The sequence below is a fragment of the Athene cunicularia genome (genome assembly GCF_003259725.1).
Source record: "Athene cunicularia isolate RWA chromosome 12 unlocalized genomic scaffold, athCun1 chr12_part1, whole genome shotgun sequence".
Classification (NCBI taxonomy): domain Eukaryota; kingdom Metazoa; phylum Chordata; class Aves; order Strigiformes; family Strigidae; genus Athene; species Athene cunicularia.
In genome coordinates this window covers 22,955,591-22,980,520 of record NW_020799116.1, presented here as the reverse complement: position 1 = coordinate 22,980,520, position 24,930 = coordinate 22,955,591, and the positions used below count along the sequence as shown (strand labels likewise).

Here is a 24,930-nt window from a genome sequence, read left to right as displayed (position 1 = left end):
GGGGGGAGGCGGCGCAGCCCGGGGGCTGAGAGCGCGGGTTATCCCCCTTTCCTCCCTCCCTCTAACTGTTCCACAAGAGAGGGAAAACCCTCCCAGCCCGTTGCCTGTGCGTGGCCCGGGCACGCAACGCCGCTGCATGAGCTTTAATTTACGAATGAGGAAGTTGGGTCCCGTTTTGGCAGGAGCCCACGTGCTCCTTATCTCTGCTTAGGCTGGGGAGAGAGGGAGAGGGAAACGACAGGGGGAAGAGGCGGGTGTTTTCCGGGGGCACCTGCCAAAGCCGGGCCCTGCAGCACGGGAAGGCAGCAGGGTGCCGCAGCCGCCTCCGGGATGAGCCTCTTCTCAGCCACCCCTGGTGTCTTGTCGTTGCAGGGGTTTTTCCTCTGTGGTGGCCCTGGGAGCCAGCATCATCTGTAACAAGATCCCGGGTCTTGCCCCCCGGCAGCGGGCGATCTGCCAGAGCAGGCCCGACGCTATTATCGTCATCGGGGAAGGGTCCCAGATGGGCATCAACGAGTGCCAATTCCAGTTTCGCAACGGGCGCTGGAACTGCTCTGCCCTGGGAGAGAGGACTGTCTTCGGGAAGGAGCTGAAAGTGGGTACGTTGCCTCTCTGCTCGCCGCTGACCAGCTCCCACCCGCGCGACACCAAACGGGGGCATGCGGGGAGTGTCACGGGGCACAGCTCTTGGCACAGGGAATGACCAGGTAGCTCAGAGCGCTTGTGCCAGCCTGGGCAGGACTGTCACCCTGACCGTGGTCACCTGGGCGCTGTCCTTACCAATGCGACAGGCAGCTGTGCTTCCTCCTAGCAGGGCACCTGCCGTGGCCCTTGCTGCGATTTGGGGAAGCATTTCCACATGCGTTAGGTTCCACCACAGTAATTTCACTGTCCTGCTCTCACAAATGCATTCTGAAAGGTTTTCCATTTGTGTACATGGGACAGCAGCTTTATTCATGTACTTAGGGGTGAGAAAAAGGTGTTTGGTCCTGCTTAAAGGTAGTGGCCAGAGACCAAATGCTGACCGGGGTTAGAATTACGCTTCTGAGGTGTAGGTGATTCCACAGCACTTAAACCACAAAGGCCGAGGAAAAGTGCTTTCCAAATACAGGTATAGCCATTTTTAGAGCCGTCATTGAAAACTAATCACTCGCAGTATGGCATTCTGCGTCCAGAAGTTGAAGTTGTGATCTATGGTTTCCAGCCTTGAGGTCTTTCTGCCTCCTCTCCATCTAAAATGTAGATGCAAAACCCAGAAAACCCATCAAATAATGCTTAGTGTGATAGAAAAGATGGATATTTAATGAGAACAGAAGAAGTGACTGTTGAGAGAATCTGGAAGAGCCCTGAGCAGTCACACAGCAGCTGTGCCTGACTTCTAGCTTGTCGGGAAACCCCCTGGACTGGACTGGCTCCAAGCACTGTTTAGTCATATACGGACAAATGGCAGGATACATCCCTAGTACCTCATTCCTTGCATTCTCACAAAAAGCAGAGATACAGCCTTGCCACTCTGCCTCAGGACCCCCAAGAATACCTGTTGTTAACTCAACCTATATTTTATCACATCTGTGCATGTTGATATGTGTATTTTTGAAAACTTGCAGATATTTAAGGAAAGAATGGAAAGAGAACAAAACAAATTTGAAAGCCCTGTGTGAGTTACCAATCTTTCAACACCTTTGATAATCAGAGTGAGTCAAGTAGGGAATGTAAAAACCACCCTGCATGACATTGTGAAACATCTGAAAATGGACCATTTATTCAGATTAGCTCATTGTTTCTATTCCTTGAGCTGAGCTGTTCCTGTCAGTGATCCATGCAAGTGTTTGCCACTTATGTCAGTGAAGAGTCCATTTGGATGGCTGACAGGTTTAGCCTCATTTAGTCTAAGAGTAACATTTCCTTAAACAGAAAATGTGAGAAGGATTTCTTCTTCTCCAACAAATCAAAACTGCAGAGTTATTGTGGTCTATTGTATAAACATGCTCTCAGTTCCTCCCCCCCTCCCAAAATTGAATTATTGAGCTAGCAGGTTATATTTAGGTCCTTTTAAAGAAAGTCAATATTAAAGGAAGTAGACTTTGATCTGTCTTTGAGGTGATAACTCTTAATACGTTCTATCTATCCATTACGAGGCTAAGATGGATAGGGCAAATTCATCGCTGGTTTCGGAACACAGTCGAGTGTTGAATGGCATCCAAATTATAAAACTCATTTAAAGAATAACCAAAACCTTCAAATTTAAACAGGTTATACATTTACATTTGAACATAAACTTTAATAAAATTCACACAGGCTTGAAATGTGCAATAGTGAATTTAACTTGCATACAAGACATGCATGGTGTTTCAAGGAGAAAAATACTCAGGCCCTCAAACACCGTGAAATATTATAATGTAATCACTCCTGCTCAGGTTGTCTCCCTGCTCTTCTGCTTCTTCCCTATCAGCATGTATAGAAACCTAGTGTATCTGACACAGCTCATCTTTCCATGGCTGTAAGGAAAAAGCATCTGATCCCTACATTTATCCCTCTTTCCCTTAGATCTCTGCATCAGGGTGTGCTCGAGGTTACCATTCAGAGAAATAGAGGCTAATATTTTGCTCTGGTTAAAAAGGGTAAAACCTACATGCCATAAAGTTGTAAGTCAAATTTGGTGCACACAAACAGGAGATCAGGCCTGTGTCCCTTACGCTAAACAGGAAAGAGAGAGAGACGTATGACATGAAGAATGATATACCCTATAGGGCAGATTTTAAAGTTACTGTGCACAAGAATAATCCTGTAACTTTTTTAATTATCAGAAACAGCTCTAGGTTCTCACTCCTTTGACATGGTGTGTATTACAAAATACTATTCAAAGAGCAACTAATACATTAGTACCTTTTATAGCATTCAAAGACTGATTATATTTCTCAGCCAATTGCATCCTTAAAGTTATTACCTCGGAATTGCACAGGGCACCTTTGTGTTGCTACTTTCAATAAAGTCAGTGGGCCACACATGACCTCATTCCGCTTTCTCTATTAGAGGCTTTGCTCTGCCTCTGGAGTGGCACTGATGTACTCGCTCTATGATTAGGATATGACTTCAGAATGACAGTAATGTGGCTCGCCTTGCCACTGCACTGCTGAACGTGTGCGGTGAGCACAGTCTAATATCAATTTGTGAGGATGTGCTTAAGTAACTTATGCTAATAGAATTTGCGTGTGTTAGTCCATACAAATAAGTTCCCTTGGATACCACAGATAGTTGTGAACTATTTCCTGACCCATGATTTTGATGGCACATCAAGCCAAATCTCTTCAAAACCACGTTTCATTACTTTTACCTTTATTGAGTAATCTGTTTTATGAATGTTGTGCAAATGTACCCAAATTATTTAAGATCTCTTGTTGACACTGCAAGGTGATTCAGGAGGCCCAAGTTCTCATGGCTCTGCTGCTGTGTGGCTGAGGGACGGTGGCACTCTCCTCCTGTTCTCTTTTCTCGTTTTTAAAATGGCAACAGGGATGCTAGCCTTGGTGAAACACTCTGAAGTCAGTAGAAGGAAACCATCATACAAAATTTTCCTGTTCTGATCTATAGAATGTAGATATCTGTATTTTAACAAATTCACATTTAATCCGTCCTCCAGCAATAACTTAGCTGTAGAGTTACAGTTAGCAACCGTTTAAATTCATACATTGTATTTATGATCACAGAGTTGAGTTTCCAGGTTGTTACAGCATGCTTCCCTCCAATGCACAGAATATATTCTCTGTTTCTTGTGTCATTTTAATCTAGTTTGTCCTTCAAAAGAGAGTCTTCCCTACTGACATACTGTGGATATCTTATCATTATAGCTGGTGAGAATAATGCCAATAACATGAAGAGAAAAAACACAGTAAAAGCAACATCAGTTTACTCCAGCTAAGGACTTGGTCCTATTATGACAGGAAATTATAAACTCACAATCAAGATCAACACAAGGATTCTTTTTCTAGACAGTTCTGTAGACACCTTATTAATAATGTAAAGTCACAAAGAGAATTTTTAAAATAACCATGGCGATGACGCAATGCTGCAATTTGGACACTTCAAAATACAAACATATTTATTACAGTGGTCATCAGTTCTGTTCCTGAAGATGGCCACAATCAAACCCAAGGTTTTAAAGCAGGAGAGGCCAAAAAACTCCTGCCCACCTCTCTTCAGGTGAAATGTGCTTCAAGCCTAAACATCTGAGCAACCAGAGATGCCTCTGATAGAATCTGAAAATCAGATTTGGGCTCTGATGGATCACAGAAAGAGCAAGTGCTATGGCCAAGGGTTTTCATCAGGTGCCTTAGTAGCCCACTTTGCAGTGTGACACCTTGTGAACAGGTAGTTAACAGTCACTTTGCTGTTTGTGATAATCACAGGCCAAGGAGGATCCATCTCAAATAATTGCCTTAAGATACAGATACTACATGCTATCTAGAGGACAGCATCATATTGGCATCATAAGGCAAAAATTTAAAAAAATGTGTCTTTTTGTCATAACTGAGCAGCACCGCCACTCTTAAATGAGACTTCCCAAGTAAAAATAATACAAACTGCTTGGCTGCATCTTTACGAAGTGATACAGCGAAGTGGAAACTCATTGCAGTGCAGATCTATGAAAAGAAAGGCACCACAGCCTTGCAGAAGGTGTCCTGGACCTTGCATGGGAGAGGATGGAGGGAATCAGCCGAGGGCTATGAAGACATATAGACCATCATAGCATTGCAGCAAAATTGGTTTCAACCAAATTTTCATCCTGGTCTTACTCACATGCATCAGTTCTTTGGTTTCTTTTACACTGAAAAAGGTTTCAGTATAAGCACCTTGATACCTTCATCCATCTGACAGTACTCATGAATAAGCAAAGCTGAAATCAAAACAAGAATCCACATGGACAAACTGGTTTTAAAACTTCTAAGCACAGCAGGCCAACTCAGCACCTGTGTACACTGTGTGCAGTGCCTTTGACTCAGGGGACGTTACAGGTGTACCCAGATGTGCACAGAGAAACAGGCGAGGCGGTTAGTTTTCCTTTATACAGATACTGTTAGCTCTACACTGCCCACTGGGCTGAATTTAGCAGCGATTTATTTTCCATATATTGAAATAAACTTTTCTTCTGTGGTTTCCACAACATTAAGGAAGAGGGGACATTCCCACTCTTGCCTGTTGAAACAAAAGAAATATTCATTGGAATGGGCTGCCCAGGGAGGTGGTGGAGTGCCCATCCCTGGAGGGGTTGAAGAGTAGAGTTGACATAGCGCTGAGGGATCTGGTGTAGTTGGGAACTGTCAGTGTGAGGTTAATGGTTGGACTGGAGGATCTACAAGGTCTTTTCCAATGTAGACGATTCCATGATTCTGTGAATTTACAACTATCCTACAAGCCAAACTCTTAACTAGCTTGTTCAGTAGCTATCAGCAACTATTTCTTTTGCTAGCATGCAAAAGAGAACAAGATCTAGCTCATTCTCCTGTCTGGTCTGGTAAAGTTAAAAGAGCAACAATGGAGTAAAACTTCATTTTGTCACTGTGTTAAAGACAAACACTTTTGAAAATATCCTGGTACAGGTGTGTTCAAGAGAGAATTTAATCTTCTATCATTTTCTAGAGCTTTTTGATTTTAAATACATTTTTAGTCTCTTGTGTCAGGTTTTAGTCTAATTCTTTGAATTATAACAGATCAAGTAAATCACCATGATCATTATAACAATGCTTGCTGTTTTTATATTGCATGGAAGACTACTTGCACAAATCTGTGGGAAACTAGGTTCTAAGTGATGCTGCACTGTTTGGCATCATCAATATTTAGAAGAAAGATTGATAAATACTCTGTTTTCTGAACCAGTGGTGTTAGGAATATCCTGAGATATACAGAAAAGAGATACTTTAATTAACACGAGTCTTGCTATCTACTCAAGCAAGGTCAGTATTTGCATTTCTGCGCTAAGTTTCCAGCCCTTGCAACCAGTTTTTGATGTCAGTACCTTGCATGAGAACAGTTATTTGCAGGCAAAACAGAGACCAGGCTGAAATATGGCCTGAACATCCAAAACCCAGCATGCTGCTTTATGCCAGAAAGTCAATCCTTCTCAGCAGGGACTGTCACAGTAAGATAAAACATTGCCCCAAGGTCACTGCAGTTGGAATTCCCACCAGAAGGTTTTCATACCTGCCTTCGGATGTGTCTTGTGAGTACATGTTTCAGAGAAACAGAAAGATTACATTTCATTGAAAGGTAGAACAGCTATCTCGTAGCACACGGTCAGTATGTGGTGTTTTCTAAAGTAAGGCAGCGGTGTGGAGGGGTCAGAGCTATTTGAAAAGGGGAAACTGCTGAACTCCAAAATACTGGCTGTGATTTTGGTAATGCACGTACCCTGAGTAGTAACTTTGTAAGTTTAAAAAGGGTATTTTCAAAAATAATCACTATACATGGAGTGTTTCCTCTTCCAAGAATTTCATGTGTTGATGAAACAAACAAACTTGTGAAAGTGGGCAGTGACTAAACCCCCCAAAGTCTCAAATGCCTCTTAGAGCAGCAATTCTACTTATTTTATTTATTGGTACTAATCTTTGCAAAGAACATGCTGCTGATTTATAGGGAACTGTCATTTTCATTTCAAGTCAGTACAATATTTCAAGGCACCAAACCCCTCAAAACTTTGAACGATTACAGAAGGGGGAAGACAAATAGGAGGGGGATGCTTCAATGATTTTTTTAAGCTACTATTTTTATTAATCACACATGCTAGGTTAAAGAAAGATTGAAAATAAAAAATCTGCAAGACCATACACAGCCTACCAAGGAAGGAGGAGGCACACCCCAAAGTAGGCAGAGGATGAGTTCTGCTCTTCATTTTTCCTAGCTGTGAGTTATGACCTCTATAGAAAGATGTGAAGTAAAGTTAGCTATGGCACATAATTGGCAAGGTATCTTGTATTTTCCATCTTTCTATTTTCACAATCATATTTCAGCTCATGTCAGTGCAGATAACTCCCTCTCTGACCCTTTGGCTTTAAATAGCAGAAAATACAACCTATGTTTTCCAGTGAGATAAATAGAAATTTGTCTTTTTCATTTCACAGCTTACTCGATTTATGAGGGGGACTGATAAGGTGGGCCAAGCTATTTAAACATACTTAGATACCAAGAGGTACCAAACTGCTGAGCACCTACCGACTTCCTGCAAGTAAATCCACTCCACATCTTGCAGGCTTAGGTCCTGTTTCCCATGCAACATCAAGTTATAGTGCTTCTTTTTAAAACTGGGTTCCTATTTCTGATCAACATGAATGAAGCTTTTTTACAAACTGTTCAATTTTTAAGATTAAAAAATTTTCAGCTAAATTAAGCCCAGAATGCAGGCCACTCTTTGCAGCTGATACACGGGCAGGCCACTTGCTGATCAGACAAAGCCCAGTCCCACAGACATTTATACACAAGAGCAAAGATATGTATGTGAGTGTTTGCAGGACTAACGCTTCTAGGTGTGCATGAGTTGTATATAATTATGCTCAGTTATGGGAGAGCCATCTGTGCTGGTAATATTTATATTTGTAATTACCTGTGATAATCTTAGTGCTTCCCCTTATGATATCTGACACTCTGTGGCAGTGGTTGACTGTGCAGAGCTCAGAGACAAAGTTCAAGACAACTTGGGATTGTCATGTGCTACCCAGTGGGGGGTCTAAAGACAGGACTCCAGTGCTTTAGAGGATGATCAATAGAGTAGAGCTGCAGAAATATCAGAAGCCATGGATGCCAGCCTATCTGACATCAAAGCAAATGGAGTTATAACACACTGCATACCTTATTTAGGTCCAGAAAAAAAGTAGAAAGAGCAGGGAGATACTTATGGCCAACACGTGAGGAAAAGCCTCTGTGTACATGCAGCACTGAAGCACTTGTCTAGGCTGAGGAGAGTCCCGGGTCTGGATAGTGGGAGCCAAACCAGACAGATGTTGATGCCCACACCCCGCTGCCAGGCTGATTGCTGATGGGTGGCACTGCTAGGATCAGGAGCAGGTGGTGCCTCCCTGCTCCCCACCAGTCCCAGCACATCTGCACTGAGCTTGAACATCACTTATGGTATTACAGTGGTTATACCTGGAAATGCTGCCATGGTTAGAAAGCCGTGTTGGATCACTGGTCTTGTAAATGACCAGAGCAACCTCTGAAAGACTGCAAGATCCTTTTCTGAAGTTTATAATGCTTGGAGTTTGGCTCTGGTGTGTGTCTAGCCTTTGCTTATTTAGGACAATGAGAAGAGCATGTCATTTGGGAGCTGAAAGGATGACTTACAATTCTTCTACCCATATAGCTAACTCCACACCTTTCTCTGCAACTCCTGTAGGTCTCAGGCAGCCATCATTCTTTCTTTTGCCACTTTACTCATCACAAGTGGTGTTATGTGCACCCTTGCAAGTCACTGGCTGGAAAAGCCTCCACAAAAACCACTCAAGTTGACTCAGCATCTGTGATGACTTTAAATTGAAGTTTTCTTCTTTTTTTTTTTTTTTTTTTTTTTCCCCCAAATATTGGAAAAAAAAATCCACTTGCAGTTTAAGGATGGATTAATTTGGAACTGACTGCAAGAAGATTTAATCCCTGGGTCTCCACTCAGTGTGTCTAGCGAATAGGTCAGAAAATTGTTGAAGAGGATGTTTGAGTAGCCCATGTCAATGAGTGCATTTTATTTAAACTCTCTCCAAAGGTCTTTTCTGATCTCACTGCTGAAAACATGCTAGTTTACTGTTCCAGCTACTGTCTGATCTTTCTAGCCATCTAGAGAAGGTAATGACTGCAGATTAGGGCTTTCTGCACTTTTTCAGTTATACAGAAGAGCAAAACCCTTGATGTTGCCATCAACCTACTGACTATCTATTTTTGCTAGGAGAGAAGTGTTTTGCTTGTGCTGGTCATTGGCCAAGGTCATTGGCCAAAGTGGGCTTTGTGTCTCACATGGTGTGATGCCAGTTCATTTCTTTCCTTATCCTATATCTTGTACCCTATCTCCTGCTTTGCCAAGTTTCTTTTTATTCCTGAACCAGAAGTGCTGTTCCCACCTATCAACTATTTTGTGATGTTGCAGTCACCATCACCTACTGAGACAAGAGAGTCTCATGATTGTGTTAATATCAAAGCCTGGCCTTTTTCTAATGCTAGGATACTTTTTTACTACTAAATTTTCAGACGGAAAGTAAGGCACAGGTCTAAGTTGGCTGTCAGATGCATGTAAAAAGTGTAGGCTGAAAGGTAAACAATGAAGAAAATAAAGGAGTACTGTATCAGGTCATTTCCCAAATTGTTCATCTTTGAGAATCCAGAAGTGATGAGGTTGTACTTACTCATATTTTGAGATCAGAGTGAATATGGAGCAGTACTTCCTTGGTCAGCCTGTTTTAGAGCATCAGCAGAAGCCTGGAGGAAACAAACCATTGCCTGCAAGGAGCAGCTGCCTGAGCGTGCCTTGTTAAAGCAGTGTTTCCCTCTGAGATCCTTCAAGCATTTCAACTGTCTGCTGAAATCAGAAGTAGAGGAGTAGTATTCACTATTAAAAAGTGTCAGGAAAATACATGTATTCATGCTATCCCATTTGGTTACAAAACCCCTCTTACACTGTTTTGGTATCTAAAGCACTATCACAGAAATGGCTCAAAATGAACTACGCTTACCCCTAGCCTGTATGCTGACATTACTATAAGCCAGACAGGGTAATGAAGCTCAAAAAAGTGAATCATTTATGGAAAACAGAGTTAGTTTGATGCAGACATGACAAGTCTGCGCCCCTTTATCAATACGACACAAGTGCCAAGGTACTTCCTACCTGGATCAATTCCTCCAGACACTTGCTTTTTTCACCTTGTAATCTCCTAACTTTTAGTTTTAAAAAACTGCTAGATTTTCCCCCAAACAAGACAAACTTATAAAATAACTTACTTTGTGTAATCAAGCTTGACATTGGATTCTAATTCTGCTTGTGCTAGTTTTATACTCTTTGCCTGGCATTTTTCTCCCTTCTAAGAAGCAACAGATCTGCTTAGTCTTTACAGTGTTGAGTGTGTCAGATTAAAATGATTTCTCAGTTTTTGTTTTTATTCTAGATCTTGAAAACAACTTGTGGTAGATCTGAAATCATCCAACAAAAGGAAAACCAGAACCAGAAGCAAATTTCAACTCAAAATAATTTTTTAATGATGTCCCATTTGCTGTTTCATGAAACAGAAATCTGGTATAATGCGTTGCTCCCCTCTGAGTGGAGAAAGTGGGACTTCTTATTGTACCTTCTCCCATTTATCAGTGCATTTTTCATCGTGTTGTACTTAAAATAGTGAGGATATTGCTGAGGATAAACTGGAGGAGGAATTAGAAAGGTATTGTGGCTGGTCCTCGTGGATTCATTCTTGAGCGGGACCTCACTTCCACCTTCCTCCTCTGGTCTCCACACATGGCTGCAGAAGTGCTGAGAGCACAACTCCAAATATGCCTAAAACCTGGAATTTCTATCTTACGTTTAGATTTTCATAAAAAAACCATTAGTTCTAGAAAGCCTCATCTTCAAAGTCCATAGTCATAACAATTCAACATTTTATGATTTTTCTTTTTCTAAATAAGGGAAAACAAGAAATCCTCAGAGGAAATCCGATACTTGACTACAAGTTCTTCAATAAACACTGTGCATAGCAGTATCAACGGGAATATTGCCTATGCTAATAAAAGGGTACGAAGTTGCCTATTAACAGATTTTGATGGTGTCATCTTGTTTTCCATTTTACTTCCTTGCCATAAGGAAGTGAATATTTTTCATTAAAAAAATCATTTAGTGACAAGTACAGAAATCTAGATCTTATATGTGAAAGGGATGTAGCCAAGAATGAAGTGCTTGTAGGATTTCTTTTCCAATGTGATTATATTTTTGTGAAATCCAATAAACAGCAGAAATTTGCTTGTTTCGTATATAATAAACTATTGCCAGCAGTTGAGGTCTGCCAGAACTTAACTGGCGGGTGTTTGGAGGAGGGAAGCTGATCTTCCCATCTGCCCTCTCCTAATTAAGAGCCTGAGCCTGCTTCTGATCCTGTTGATGCAAGGGTACATTTTGTCATTGGGGAAACAAGAGTAGGGGTAAATTCTTAATCTGGGAGGTCCAAGAATTTTTAAAGGGCTGTTCGATATACATGGACAACCTCTGCAAACCTCCTTATGTTTTGAAGGGCCCCTCTCTCAGCGGAACTGGTTCCAAAAGCATTGCAGATCCTATAGAATCCACACGTGGGAAATCCTCACACCAGAATGCAAGAAATCTTCAAGAAGATAAATTAAATCATAGTGAGAAACCCCCCTAACAAAGAGAAGCTTGTCATTATAGCCATATTGCACAAAACAATATTGGCTTAATGTCTTCCTCATAGCTCTCTTAGTGAGCTGTTACTTTGCCTTGCTTTTGTCATGGTACCTACAACAGGCCAGGAGTTTTTTCCATCCTGTGAGAAATCTTCAGATTAAAACCAAATCTCATTTCATTGAGTTTCAGCAAAAATGTCTGTATTGAAAACTTTGTGACACCTACAATATGAAAAAAAAGTTTGAGCTCAGCTAAAATATTTTCTGAACAAGATTTCTAACAGAGGTTGTTTTCCTGTAAAAATAGGGCAGAATTAAATTTCTAAATAAAATCCCATTTCTGAACTGATTTTTTAAAAAGTTGAATATTGATGTTTTAGCAATTTCATTCCCAATTACACCCATTTACTTTTTTTTTTTCTTTCTTTTTGAGCTATAGCATTTTCCATCCCACCCTTTTGCTATAAAAAGTTTACTCTGACTAATTCTAATACCATCTGGAAATATATATATATGAAGTTACCTAAATAATACTCTATCTCCTACTACCTCATGGACAGCTCTCATTTTAGAGAGTGAACATCCACAAAAATCAATACTTAGAAGAGAAGAGACCTGCTTATGCCTGCAGATTTACAGCACTTCCAATAATAGCCCTCCGACGTTTGCACCGCAGGAACTTGCCTATCTTTTTCTAACTAATGTCACCATGTTGTATAATGTATTTATGGCACTGTTTTAATTTCAGGTAGCAGAGAAGCAGCGTTCACATATGCCATCATTGCTGCTGGAGTAGCACATGCAATCACGGCTGCCTGTACACAGGGCAACCTGAGTGACTGTGGTTGTGACAAAGAAAAACAAGGACAGTACCATAAAGAGGAAGGATGGAAATGGGGAGGCTGCTCTGCTGACATCAGATACGGAATAGGATTCGCCAAAGTGTTTGTGGATGCCCGGGAGATTAAGCAAAATGCAAGGACGCTCATGAACCTGCACAACAATGAGGCCGGGCGGAAGGTAAGTACTGTTGTCCCTCAGATGGAGCCACCTCCGGCCTAGGATGGGAGATGGGGTTAGATCACGTTCAGCTCACGAGAACTATGGTGCGCTTTAATGCTAACCTCATTTTACAGTAGACACCTCTGCAAGTTATACAAGTTTGTTGGACCATCCGTCCATCAATATTTAACTGTTACTTTTTTACAGCTGTAAAAAGAAAAAAGCAAACAAACATTTTATCTGGAAAGTCAAATGGTGCTTATGATAAAAAGCTTGCCTGCTACTGTGTGGGTGAATGGGATTCTCGTCAGGTTCAGACATGAACTTCTCACTCATTTAAAAAGGGATCATTTTCAACCCAACTGTTTAAACCTTGCTCTTTGTGTGAGGACTACCTCTATAAGGAGAAAAATACTTTAGCAAAAAGAACACAGGCTGACTCACTGTTACACCATTATATGGATTTGTTTTATGATTTTACACAGCAAGACTCCTGCCTTCCCTTTCTTTGGGACCGAGTAGCTGGAAGCAGCTACTGCAGAAGCAGCTCTCGAGAAGACAGGAATTCAGCGGCTTCCCACACGCATGTTTCCTGGGGATCCTGAGTGCTGAATGCCCTGGGTTTGCTGCCTTTGCCATTTGCTGCACTCAGCCAGTTTTCCTATTGTCAGTGGCAGCCATTGCAGATGCAAGACCCTATCTGATCTGTGCTGCTCAGATCTTTGCAGGTCAGGCATCCCCCAGCATAGCCTAGCGCAGTCTCAGTGGTGGAGGGGCTCTGATTACACCGGCTAGGAATAGCCAGGGGATGTCTGTGTGCTGCCCATACAGCTGTGGCCAGGTATGGTCCAGCACTGCTTTCCATGCACGAGTTACCGTTTTGCTGATCACATCTTAGAGAATGAATGTAAATCCTCTTGCTTTCTGAGGTCTCTATTTTACCTTCTCCACTGTTTGCAGTCCTGTGCATTAGTACTGATTTTATCATTATGTTAGTGTGACTTAGAAGCAAATGGGAGAAGGAAGTTAGGAACAGCAGTTCATTTGTGGATACTATTTTTGTTGTGGTAAATTACCTGTAGGCTCTGAGACATCTCCACTTATGCTGGAGCCAAGCAGATTGTATTGAAGAAAAGCCATTTCCACTCCAAACAAAAGCCTAACCCTTCTTTTATTTAATGCTACTGTAGTTGTTTTATAGGTGAGATTATGGTTTTTACTCGGTCTAATATCCTCAATGCTTGTGTCTGGCTTTCTAGTGCAAACAGGGTACTTAAAAACACTAGCAAAATTGACACTGAATTCTGAGAATAACTCAAGGACTAGCCCTTAATATTTGCTAAAGAAATTATCTGAGATCTTTATTACTCAGCCTCTGGTAGCATGAAGGCACATACTGAAAAGCCCGGTAAAACACCAAGACCCACAGTCTGCTCTGCTATACAGGCACAAGTCCACCGAAATAAAATAGAGCAGAGAGTAGTTTCACCTTTGTGGGAAAGCTACTTCCTTGAAAGGTCTGCTTTTATTCAATAGGTGCTGGCAGTAAAAGATTCCCAAGAAATGACACATCAACCTACAGAGGACTGCAAACATAGACGGAACTGGCTGCAGTCTAGAATTTTTTTTCCAACGCAAAACTCAAAGATACAGACACAAAAAGAAGTTGCATTTTTTGTCTCCATTATCACCCAGGTATGGACCTTGGGTAGAGGAGAAGGGCTATTGGTCCTGGAGCTGACCTGTGGGAAGGCAAAGCATTCAGCAGCCTTCCCTTGAGGACACAAGCTCCCTGTGTTTCTCACCTACATGTGCACAATTTGCTGTCCTAAAAGATTATGCCTGGAAGATTCAGCTCTACGCATTGTTATCTGGGAGAACAGTGGTGCATGCTATCTCTGGCGATCTGCCATTTCTCCAGCAGGCTCAGGAACTGTTCTGATCTAGAGATATTTCTACGCTTCTTCCTGCATCCCTTACAGAACAAAATTACTGATCTTTGTTCGAACAAATCTCTGTTTGAAATCTGCAGGGGAAAGAAAGAGTAACATGACTGAGAAGAGGCATGTTACTCCATCATCCTGTAGAGAATGAGTAAATGATGTTTTTGCTAGAGAGATTCCTTTCAGGCTTTGCTCTTATGAGAAAGATCACAGTATTTAAAGACAATTGGCAGAGGGAGGCCATTACAGGTATTTGGCAAGCTAGGTCTCTCACAGCCTAACCCCTTCACAACAAAGACTGTCTTGTTTTGAGGTGGTACTCTCCCTTTTGGAGAAATACGGATCTTATCAGCCTCCACACATTCTATTCTTGGTGGCTTTCCTCTGGGCTACACATTCTTGTCTAGTTTTACTTGCCCATGGCTAGGTTTTTGATGATATTTATGCACCTAGGAGACAGACTGGCACCTACTGGGCTTCCAAAAATAAACCTGATGTTCAATTCTTATTGATTTGTTATCTTCACCTGTAGGCACCGCTACACTGTTCAAAAGTCAGTCTCTACTTCTTTGGTCTCGCAGTGTGAAACTGCATTGTGTGCTGTGCCCCCTCCAGAGGCGGGCACGAATGACCTGTGAAAAGGTCCTGCTTTAGGATGACGCTAGCTGCAGGTCATTCAGGATGCGCTCTGGTAAATCATATGTATAATATTTTCTAGTTGTCTTCTTCAGAATCACTGGTAAATTAATCTCTTCCATCTTGACAAGCACTTTGCACTGCAGTAGGCAGGCCTGCTGGACTTACGATGGACACTGAGCATAGGTAGGACCGCATGGCATAAACAAATAGAGAACCAACAGGAAAAGCCTGATCCAGACGTTTTGAAGGTCTCAGTTCAAAACTTTCCACATTCGCATAGTCTTGTTTTACCTAGGCAGATGTCTCTCTGCTTCATATGGTGCCAATGACAGTCTCTGAACCTACTGAATACATGACTGTCGGAGCAGTAGTACAATTATCTGTCAGCTCTTTCGAGGAGTAAATTAAAATTGACTGTGTCAAATGTGGAGGATTTTAGAGGTCATAGGTAGAGAACATCCATGTTCCTTTTCCTCAACAGCTTTGGTAGTACAACACTTGAAAAAAACTTGTGTGCACACCCAGGATGCAGTGAGCAGCACTTCCACCTGAGACCAGAGTGTGTGAAATGTCTCCATTCCCAGCTGCTCCCACACCACAAACTCATGCCAGTGATGCCAGAGGTTCCTGCAGAATGAGCACCCATGATACATGCACTGCTGGGGTGGAGCGAGTAACAGTTTTCCTTATTGTTAAAGGACAGAGCTTTAACTCTCTGTTTCTCTCTCTGTCTTGGTGAGAAACCACCAGGACTCAGTTCTGTAGTACATAGGCACAACTTCAAAGTTCCCAGGCTACTTGGAAGGGAAGGGGCAGAGTTCAAAACAGGGGTCACATACACCCTACAAAACCAGCCCCAAGCAGCCCAAGAAGCCTCACATCATTTGTCAAGCCAATTGAAGAGCAGCTATTTCTGACCTCCAGAAACAGAGTTTAGGGTGTCTTTCCTCTTTGAATTAGTATTTCCTGAAATGCTGATTCACTGCAGGAAGAAGCAAGCAGTACAGAGAGAACAGGAGAATTCATAACAGCTGGGTCAGAAAAGAGAGATAAAGCTTGAATTAATTTAAAGGCATAATCCTGATTTGTCCTGAAAACTTCTATGTGAGGAGTTGTAATTGCAAGACTGAATTGTCTGTTAGCAAATTTGTCTTCTCAAGTACAAAGTTAATTAAATTATTGTAAGTAACACAATAATGTATGTCTGAGAGATACTTATGCTCCGGGAAATAAAAATGTTATTCTCCAGGTTATCCTGCTAAAAAATAGCAAAGTAGGTACTGAAAGGTTCTACATATTTTGGTGTAAACTTTTCATTTTGACAGCATGGCAAGGTACACGACCAGATTGCTCTCTCCTCTCTTTTTCTCTGTGACATTGAAATTCCACGAATGGCATCTTGCATCAGCGTTACATCATATTAAGTATAATGCAATATTATGAGTCATTGTTATAAATCATGGACACAGGCTGCATTAGAAGGCTTTTGCAATTCAAGAGCACGTCAAGGTGGATTTTTATTCAGCGTTTCTCTTTGGAGGCATACCTAGGTGCACTAACTTTGCAACGTATATTCATCCTCTGAATCAGAAGCATTTCAGTTTTCCCTTTCAGCTCTAAGGCTCATAGAAGTGCAGTGCATACCTAACAAAGTTGCTGCAATTATCAAGCAAAGCTATGAGAAACCAGAAGGTGTTTCTGAAGTGGATCATGCAATGATCACAATAGACTGAAGTGTTTAGTATTTTATCCTTTAGGGAAAACTGTAATAATATTGAAGTGAAACACCATCATTTGGAAAGCATGGAGTTCAGGAGTTCTCCCAAACTATTCTGTAAAGCCTACACTTATGACACTCACCCCCTTTACTTGCTAGCATCTCTGACCTCAGAAGGAGATTGCTGCCATATAACTTTCCTGAATCTCTTCCAGTTCTTGCATAGTGTGCAATCACCACACCACTGCAAGAATTTAACTATTCTCTAGAGGAGACAGCTATTTCTACTTCATTCAAGATACCTTTTACTTTAACTACCCTATTAGCCTGACTACAAGAAGCAGCACAGAACACAAGCAGATCTTGCAGATGGACCACTTGAAAGGTTGTAAGCATCTATAGTGCGTTGTTTGAAAAGAGACAAGACTAATAAAAGAGGCTGCCAAACAATTTAACGTTTATTTTTGTTCTGAAGATAGGTATGAAATTCTGGAGATTTAATAGTTCTGCCTGAACTAAGTCTTAAAGCACATGAAAACATGGCACTATTCCTTGTCCGCACCCGTGGCTCAGTTCAGCTGCCTGCAGTGGAGGAGGGCAGCTTGTCGCTTGCAGCCCTGCTGGGGTGGCCCTGCCCAAGGAATTCCACAACCTTCTAGGGGGACCCCGGCAGTCCAGCAGCTGCTGGTGGGAGCTCTGCTTCCAGAAGACAATCAGGGATGCATACTGCCTGGCAAGTGCAGTGCTTGCAGGGGACAGTTGGTGTGCCAGGAGGACACGGGGTCCATAGTGGAGCCAGAAGATTCCTTCCCACATATATGTATAAACTCTAATCTGGCCTTAAACAATCTCTGCACACAGCACAACTGGCTAAAAGTAACCAAAACCATGTACTTCTGTATTCAGCTGTCTCTCAGCTCCATCAGACAGAATGCCTCTAATGGCACATGCTCACCAGAATAAAGCTCTCCTGTGTCTGGAGCTGCTGAAAATTACCATAGACTCCAGAGAGTCTAGGAGACCAGCTTCAAGCAGAATAGAACTGGGTGAGGCTGCCCTGATACTCCTGGCACCAGCAATCAAGTGATATTATAGTATCGGCAGCACAGCCACGTTTCTTGGAGTTCAGAATTTAACAGTGCCCTTGCAATTGCACTTAACATTTTCCAATGGTTTTTTTTTTTTTTTTTTTTTTTTGGCTTGGGCACAGCAATGTTCCTGGGTTTTGTATTCAGAGGCTTCCTTCTAGTTCTTAATGTTAAGGATGCTCCTTAACTACAAAGCTGCTGAATGATTTTCCTCTTTACTGGTAGATAGTAACTGCTTGTGAAACGATCACAGCTGTGGTACATTCCTGATTTAGAGTGGCTTGAAGTTCGAAAGCATTTTCAGGAGCGAAAAGTTCTGTGAGGGATCCTAAAGAGAGAAGCACACCTGGGACTAGTTGTGATGTGTGCTTGCTCAAGAGCTTGTTCATCCGGCTCCCCTTACTGCTCCCTCACTTGGACATCCATCGTCAACAGATGTGCAACTAGAACAACACTTATCCCCGCAAATGATGGAGCCCTTTCCTAAGTTTCTTGCCTGATTGATAAGAGACCAGGAAAAGGCCTCCTATGCATCCATTCCCATGATGGGGAGTTCAGTCTGTTGGCAGGTAGGTGCCCCTTGTTGATAGTGGTAGTAGCAATTCTGGCAGACTTCAACTTTAGCTTTTTAGACCCCTGACAGATGAGGTTGGTAGACATATTAACATGGAGCCTGGCAGTGAAGAATGGGGCAGAGCAGTGGTACAACTGTGATGGAGAGAACTATGCCTAAAACACCGTGCAAACCATCTTCAGCCAAAGCAAAAGCATTTTCACTCACAAAGCAGTAGTATTCTTAACAGATCAAAAATGCAGCTCCACTGCTAAAATGTCAAGTAACATCTAGAAAACGTGCTGTTAGGTGCGCCAAGTAAATCTATGTAGCATGTCCTGGTAGCTGGTTTGCTTAATTAAGCTGTACGATATTTTGCCTAGCTTACAAAGGGCAGATGGAGGTTTAGGAGAAGGTTTATACATGTGGCTTGTGCCTCACTGTGACCAGAAGGAATATGTAAAAAAATGCTTCTGACAAATCTCACTGACATGGCTGTAAGGTACAGGTGAAGAGAAGGCGTGTCCACACACAGACCTGGGTCCAGTTGTAGTACATTATCCGAGGTAAACCCAGTCCTGTCTCACCCTACAGTTCCTGTGCTTCACATCCCTCCTGTTCAGAGTTCCTCCCTTCTCTCCAAGCACTCCAGCCTCAAGGCCTGGCACCACAGCTGTACTTCAGTCCAATTAGAAAAGGAGCGTTAGATGCAACAAAGTCTTTCCTGGCAACTTTATCGCCACACATTTGCTGGGGGGCAGCAGGATTTCCAGTAAGGCCAAGCACTGAATTTGGAGGAAGTCCAGTTCACTGAATGGGAAAACTCCCAGTGGGATTGGTGGGACCACAGGACACAGCTGAGTGCTTCCAAAAATCCCATCCCTACTGAATGTTTGCAGTGCACAACAATCGCTGGGCAATTTCCTAGGTGTGAAAAAACCCCCATCCTGTGCATTCGTAGAGTATTTTGATTGTATTTGAAAGGATCAAAGTTCTGTTTTATGCCTTTCCTACTTTTTTTAGATAATAGTCTTAAAACAAGTCCAAACTTGACAGACAAACTCTGCATCTTCTCAACAGCCCAGAGGAAAGATAAAGGGAACATTAATGTTAGTCTAAATTATGAGAGGGAATTGGACTGCACAAGAACTGTAATCCACAAGAATGAATTTTCATTCCACTTGTCCTCCACTTTCAGCTAATCAGAAATTGTGATACATGGTCCTACTTGTGTTTTGGCTTTCAACTCCCTCCTATATCTTATGTGGTTGAAAACTGAATTCCTGATTTACGCTGAAGATTAGGGAATGATAAATGCTATCACTTACCTGCAGTCGCAGTTTTAGAGGATTCTGGCATTATGAGCAAAACATGCATTTCATGTATGTGATTACTAAAGCTGACAATCTGTCATGCTGCTGACAAAGATAGCTGGGACTGAGGGCCAGGGTCTGTTAATAAATAACAAAGATCTCGAATTCCAAATTTAATATCATGCACCTTTTATAACTGAAATAATCAGATGCTTGCTATAATGATTAATTTTCTCAGCAAAACCCCTGGCCAGGTCGCATGTTTTTGGACACTTTATAATTTAATTTGGTCTTTCTCTTTGGACAGTTAGCAACATTTCCCACAGGGCATACACTTGTCATTCAGTACTCAGAGAGGAACATCATCCAGATGCAGATAGTTGCTGTATAGATTATTCAGTTCTCCCAGTGTTTTCAGCACATTTGGATGGACTCTTGGTAGAGTCTTCAGTGTCTCTCATGTTGCATGACAAAATCCCTCATTTCTAAACAAACATTACTGACTGGAAATAAATTCAGCTATTGCAAAACATAATCACTTCAAAGCAAATGCATACTAAGTTTGGGTATTGTAAAACTTAGGCTGATCATGTAATAAAAGTTGTAAGGAAGAAAAACCACAGTGCCTTTTAGCCTTAACTCTGACCTATGGGCATCGCTATTTGACCTTGTATTATTACTGACCTGTGTTTTTTGATGTATTTAGAAATCAAAGCAGAATCAAAAATTTTTGAGCTTCATACTAAATTTAGGCCTAAGTTGCAAAATTTTCAGAAATAGCTGATGAGCACAGTTCTGCTTCTCCTATATTCCCCAGATGACATTTGTCACACTTCAAATTTAGGATTCCAAACCTGAGGCTCATCTCCTTGCATAAAACTAGACACTTCCATCTCCATATTTTAGCAATTTTAGAAAAATGCAACAGAAGGTAGGTATTGGCCAAGTTAGCAGGAAACTAATGGTTAGGCTGGGCTATTCACTGAAAACTTTTCTAATACACAAGCAGGTAGTGTTTATACCACACATAAAGTTTACACTGAATTATGCTGGAGATCTTTCATTACATCTATGCTGGTCTCATTCATTACATCTCTGACAAAGTATACCCATTCATCATGTAACTCTAGGTTTGTGTGGTTGAACCTCTGCTACCATGCTGTGTCAACGGGGACAGAAACTTGAATCTACTACAGTTACAACCCAAACCTCTAGAGTCTGAGCTGAAAGTGTCTCCAGGAACATTTCCAAGAGCCTTGCAATGATGAGTCAGTAATGTGAACTCAGTTACCTGGGCTAAGCAGAGACGTTTAGAACAATACATAACAGAAGTTTTGGTAAAGATGAAAGTTAAGCCAAGGTTTTGTTCAAATGCTTTATCAGACACTTGGTGGCAGAAAACTCTGAAGTCATGAAGCTCTGAACACTCATGAAAAGCAATAATTGCTAGTATTTGCTGTACAAATGGAACAGACTTTTGCTTTAATGGAAAGAATTTCCAGGTATTTTGAAGCAGACAATTTAAAAATCAATTAAATGAAGAGCAACCTTTTAGTCCAAGGACACAAACAAGGCCTGTTTTGGTAGTGGAAGCATGTAGGATGGATCTATTAAAGGATAAGGGTTTCAGGTAATGGCAAAGAGGTTGCTTGGCTCTGCATGCCCAATTAGTGCCAAAAGGCACTGGTATTAATTTGCATTAGAACTGGTTATTGCAATGACCCTGAGCCTTCTGATACTTAAAAGTGAGCTACACATGATGTACTACATTTGGTCCTCCGGGACAAACAGAAGGCAAGTGTTAGTATTCATGGACTCTAAATCAGATCTAAGCCAACATCTATTGCCAGTGGTCTAGCAATAGGTTCTCTTGGTAGCATTCGCCAAGAAAACTAGCCTTGACTTAAGCATGCTAGATCTTGCACTAAATATAAGACCACACACATTTATGAGTTCAGCCACGTTCAATTCATCTTACAGGGCTGTTCTCACATGAGATTCTAATTGAGTCGTAGCTCATACTCTTATAGGATCTGTATCCTCCCTGTGGTCTTTTATTTCACAGAAGATTCTTCAGAATCTCTACCCTTTGTCATATTTGATTGAAATTACTAAAAGGGTGCAGCCATTGCCAACGGGACATAAGAAGATAGGAAGGCAGAAGGAAGTCAGACACCAAGTGAGTACTTAGGCTTTGTTTTCTCAGGTAAGCAACCTGAGAAGTCTGCCTTGCTCTAGTTGGAGCAAATGTAGACTAAAAGCTGTAATCAAAGTCATAGAATATTTTCCAGAAAATTATAAATAACTATGCTAAGGAATACCTTAGCATTAAGATTTTTCTGTAATTCTATTTAACAGATACTTTATATATATTTATATATATATTTGTACTTTATATTAAGGTTCCCCATAAACAAAGATTTATAAAATCAATATCTGATTAATATAATAAATGTGTGCTACAGACATGCATGACTTGTTTTATTGATGGATTTGTGGTACTAGTGAAACTGGTGCTTAGAAGCTATTGTTACAGGCATCCTATGAACCTTCTGAAATAAAGACCTGGAGCAATTGGTTAACCCTTTGTTAAAACCATCAATTTTGATATCAGACTCATTTATACATGGCTTACCTCTATAAGGAACTATTAATGGTATTGTTGGTTATTGCTACTTAACTCATCTATAAGTAGTAAATGAGTAGATCTATTAACAAAAAGCAGCAGCTATGTCTTGTCTGGAGGGTGAGCTGACCAAGAGGAATTACATGCATCAATACTGTAAACCTCAAAAATTAATTTTTGTTAATACATAATTGCTTGCCTGTAAGACAAAAGCTTCAACTATTGCTTAAAATACCTTTTAGAATGAAAAGGAGAAAATCTAATAAGCTAGGTAAGCAAGACAGCCAAAGTTTCCTTAGACTGCACTAGGCATTATGCATAAAATTAGGAAATTCCACTTTCTTCTGTATAGGAAGAAATTTTCATTGACAACAGGCCAGAAGATCCTTGTTAAAATTCTTGGCCTGGATACGGGCATGCTGATCTTGGCAGCTGCTAGGCTACAGAGATAGGCTCTGCTGGTAGGATCTTATCTCTGATAAGTGGAAGCTATTTGAAAACATGGAAGTGTGGATCTATTGTCACAACTGCAACTGGAGGGGGAAAACTCTTATGTATAAAACTTAATTTGAAAGTAATCTTTGTGGAATATTATTCTCATGACAATATTACAATTAACTCAAAAATCGTGGTGCTTGATGGTAATGTGAATATTCTGAATTGTAAACACAAAGTGTGTGGAAGTACGTTCACAAAACATCATGGGTTATTGTGATCAAGTTTCTTCCTTCTGATGACTAAAATTATTGCATGCTGATTAGCTGGGGGAATTTTCTCTTAAAATGACAAGAATAGCTGTCACTTTCCTAGCAGTTGTTGCCTGATGTGCCAGAATGGTGATATCCCACCCAGGGTACAGCCATCCTTGGCAATGGTCTTGAAGCCTCTGCCACCATCTAGATCATATTATCTCTGCAAAATAGTGTGACTGAAGGGAACAAAAGTGAGTTTGAGATAGTTCAGGTGCTCTTTCCTGCTGAATACATAGTAGGTAGGCAGAGCAGGCAATAGGTCACCTCCAGTGACATTTACCAAGTTGTGAACAGTATATTAGGTATTAGGACTGAATCTTAAAGATGTGTCTCTGTGAATCAAACATGAACATACCTTGTGCTTCTTTTTAGACCAAAGGAATTAACAAAGAAATTAAACTAAGAAATACTGCATTATTATAAAGGCAGTACTGAAAAATTAATGTAGAAATACTTTGAAATCACCTGAAAAGCTTGATAGAAGGGGAAAACATCCTTTGTTTACTAAAACTACTGACTCAGAGAACTAAAACATATATATGTTTTTCAGCATAAGATATATGCCTTGCATAGTGTTATTTGCTGAGTACCTAAGAGTTAACTCTCATAGTTTGGTATGCAACTAAATGAACCTATAATTAACTGTGTGTTTCTATTGGTTAAAAATGTTTGGAAGCAATATGAAGTGATATTATTTTGCAACTAGTACTCCTGCCAGTACCTGGCTTTATTAGTTTAGCACAAGAGGTGTTTTCTGATTTGTTGTCTGGAACAAGTAAGACTGTTCTTTTGGTTTCTATCGCTCTTTCTTTGGAAACTTTTCTCTTGACAGCTTAAGCATTTGTCAAAATGCTCTACCTGGTTGCTCCCATTTTTTTACTATACAATGCCAGCACCACTTCATTTGAGTGCTTCACTACCAGTTGGGAGAGTTACATGGAAGATGAAGTTTGGTGGGAATGAGTCAACCTTGTACCATTCCTCTCTCTGTGTGCATTAGCTGTGACAAGGATGAATTCCAGTTGTGTCATTTCCTGTTTTCCCTATTTTTTTTTACATGAAGAATGACTCAGGCTCTATGACATAGCCCAAAGTGATGGGCAGCAATGACATCCTTGACTGAATAATCCCCAAGTAATAATAACTCATTGTGTTCCCAGATTGCAGAGAGTAAATAAGTTTAGATCATCTTATCTGGGAGTAATTCCAATTTCTTCAGAAAAGCATGCTAAAATATAAACTATAAGCACAATTACTTTCTTTATCTTTTAAAAAACCCTACTCCAACCTACATTTTAATGACAGTTTGGTGCATTGTAATTTAGAAGCCTAGAGTATGGATGAAGATCACTGCCCCAGGATCAAAACTAAAAATGGACACACTGGACATAGGATGTTAGAATTATATTGACTTCAAAGAGGTTGAGGTCGGCAGACATCACTCAGTTAAGATTTCATTGACTTCATTACTCTGATCCATACATTGACTGCAGGACTGAGCTCCTAGACTGAAGTAGGGATTTGGGAAAATGGCTTTTTTAACAATAGACAGTCATGATCTTTTTAATACATGGCAAAATACCATGTATGGGATGGATGGATGGAACAGGTCACTATTTTAGAGAGGCCTGTTTTAGAAGTATCAGTATTTTGGAGTGACTTTTAATTTGTGTCCAGAATGTGCGGAAGTTAGATAGGATGTAAGAACAAATGTTATGTTGGTAACACGTCCAATTCCAGGAAAACTGCTGTCTCATTTTCTTTGTAAACTGTCCTAGTGTCATTGAACACCATGTTGTTTCTTCATTTTCAAAACTCCTTGATCATCATCTTTTATTCACTTCTGGCATGAACTTGCTATCCAGTTTTGCAGAGGAAGATACATACTGTAGAAAACTTATGCAGTGCTGGGAAGGTGAAATAG

At 41.0% G+C, this 24,930-nt stretch overlaps 1 protein-coding gene across 2 annotated transcripts in view; it reads left to right on the top strand.

The window, feature by feature from the left end:
• The first annotated feature begins 375 nt into the window (after positions 1-375).
• Positions 376-24,930, top strand: part of WNT7A (Wnt family member 7A) — a 37,229-nt gene continuing 12,674 nt past the window's right edge. For both annotated transcript variants that reach the window (XR_003399327.1, XM_026857723.1), the window contains exons 1-2: positions 376-599; positions 12,122-12,393. Coding sequence is in view for 1 of the 2 variants with exons in the window: in XM_026857723.1 (XP_026713524.1) it covers positions 503-599; positions 12,122-12,393 (369 nt within the window). In the remaining variant the exon portion in view is untranslated. The remainder of the gene's footprint in view (positions 600-12,121; positions 12,394-24,930) is intronic.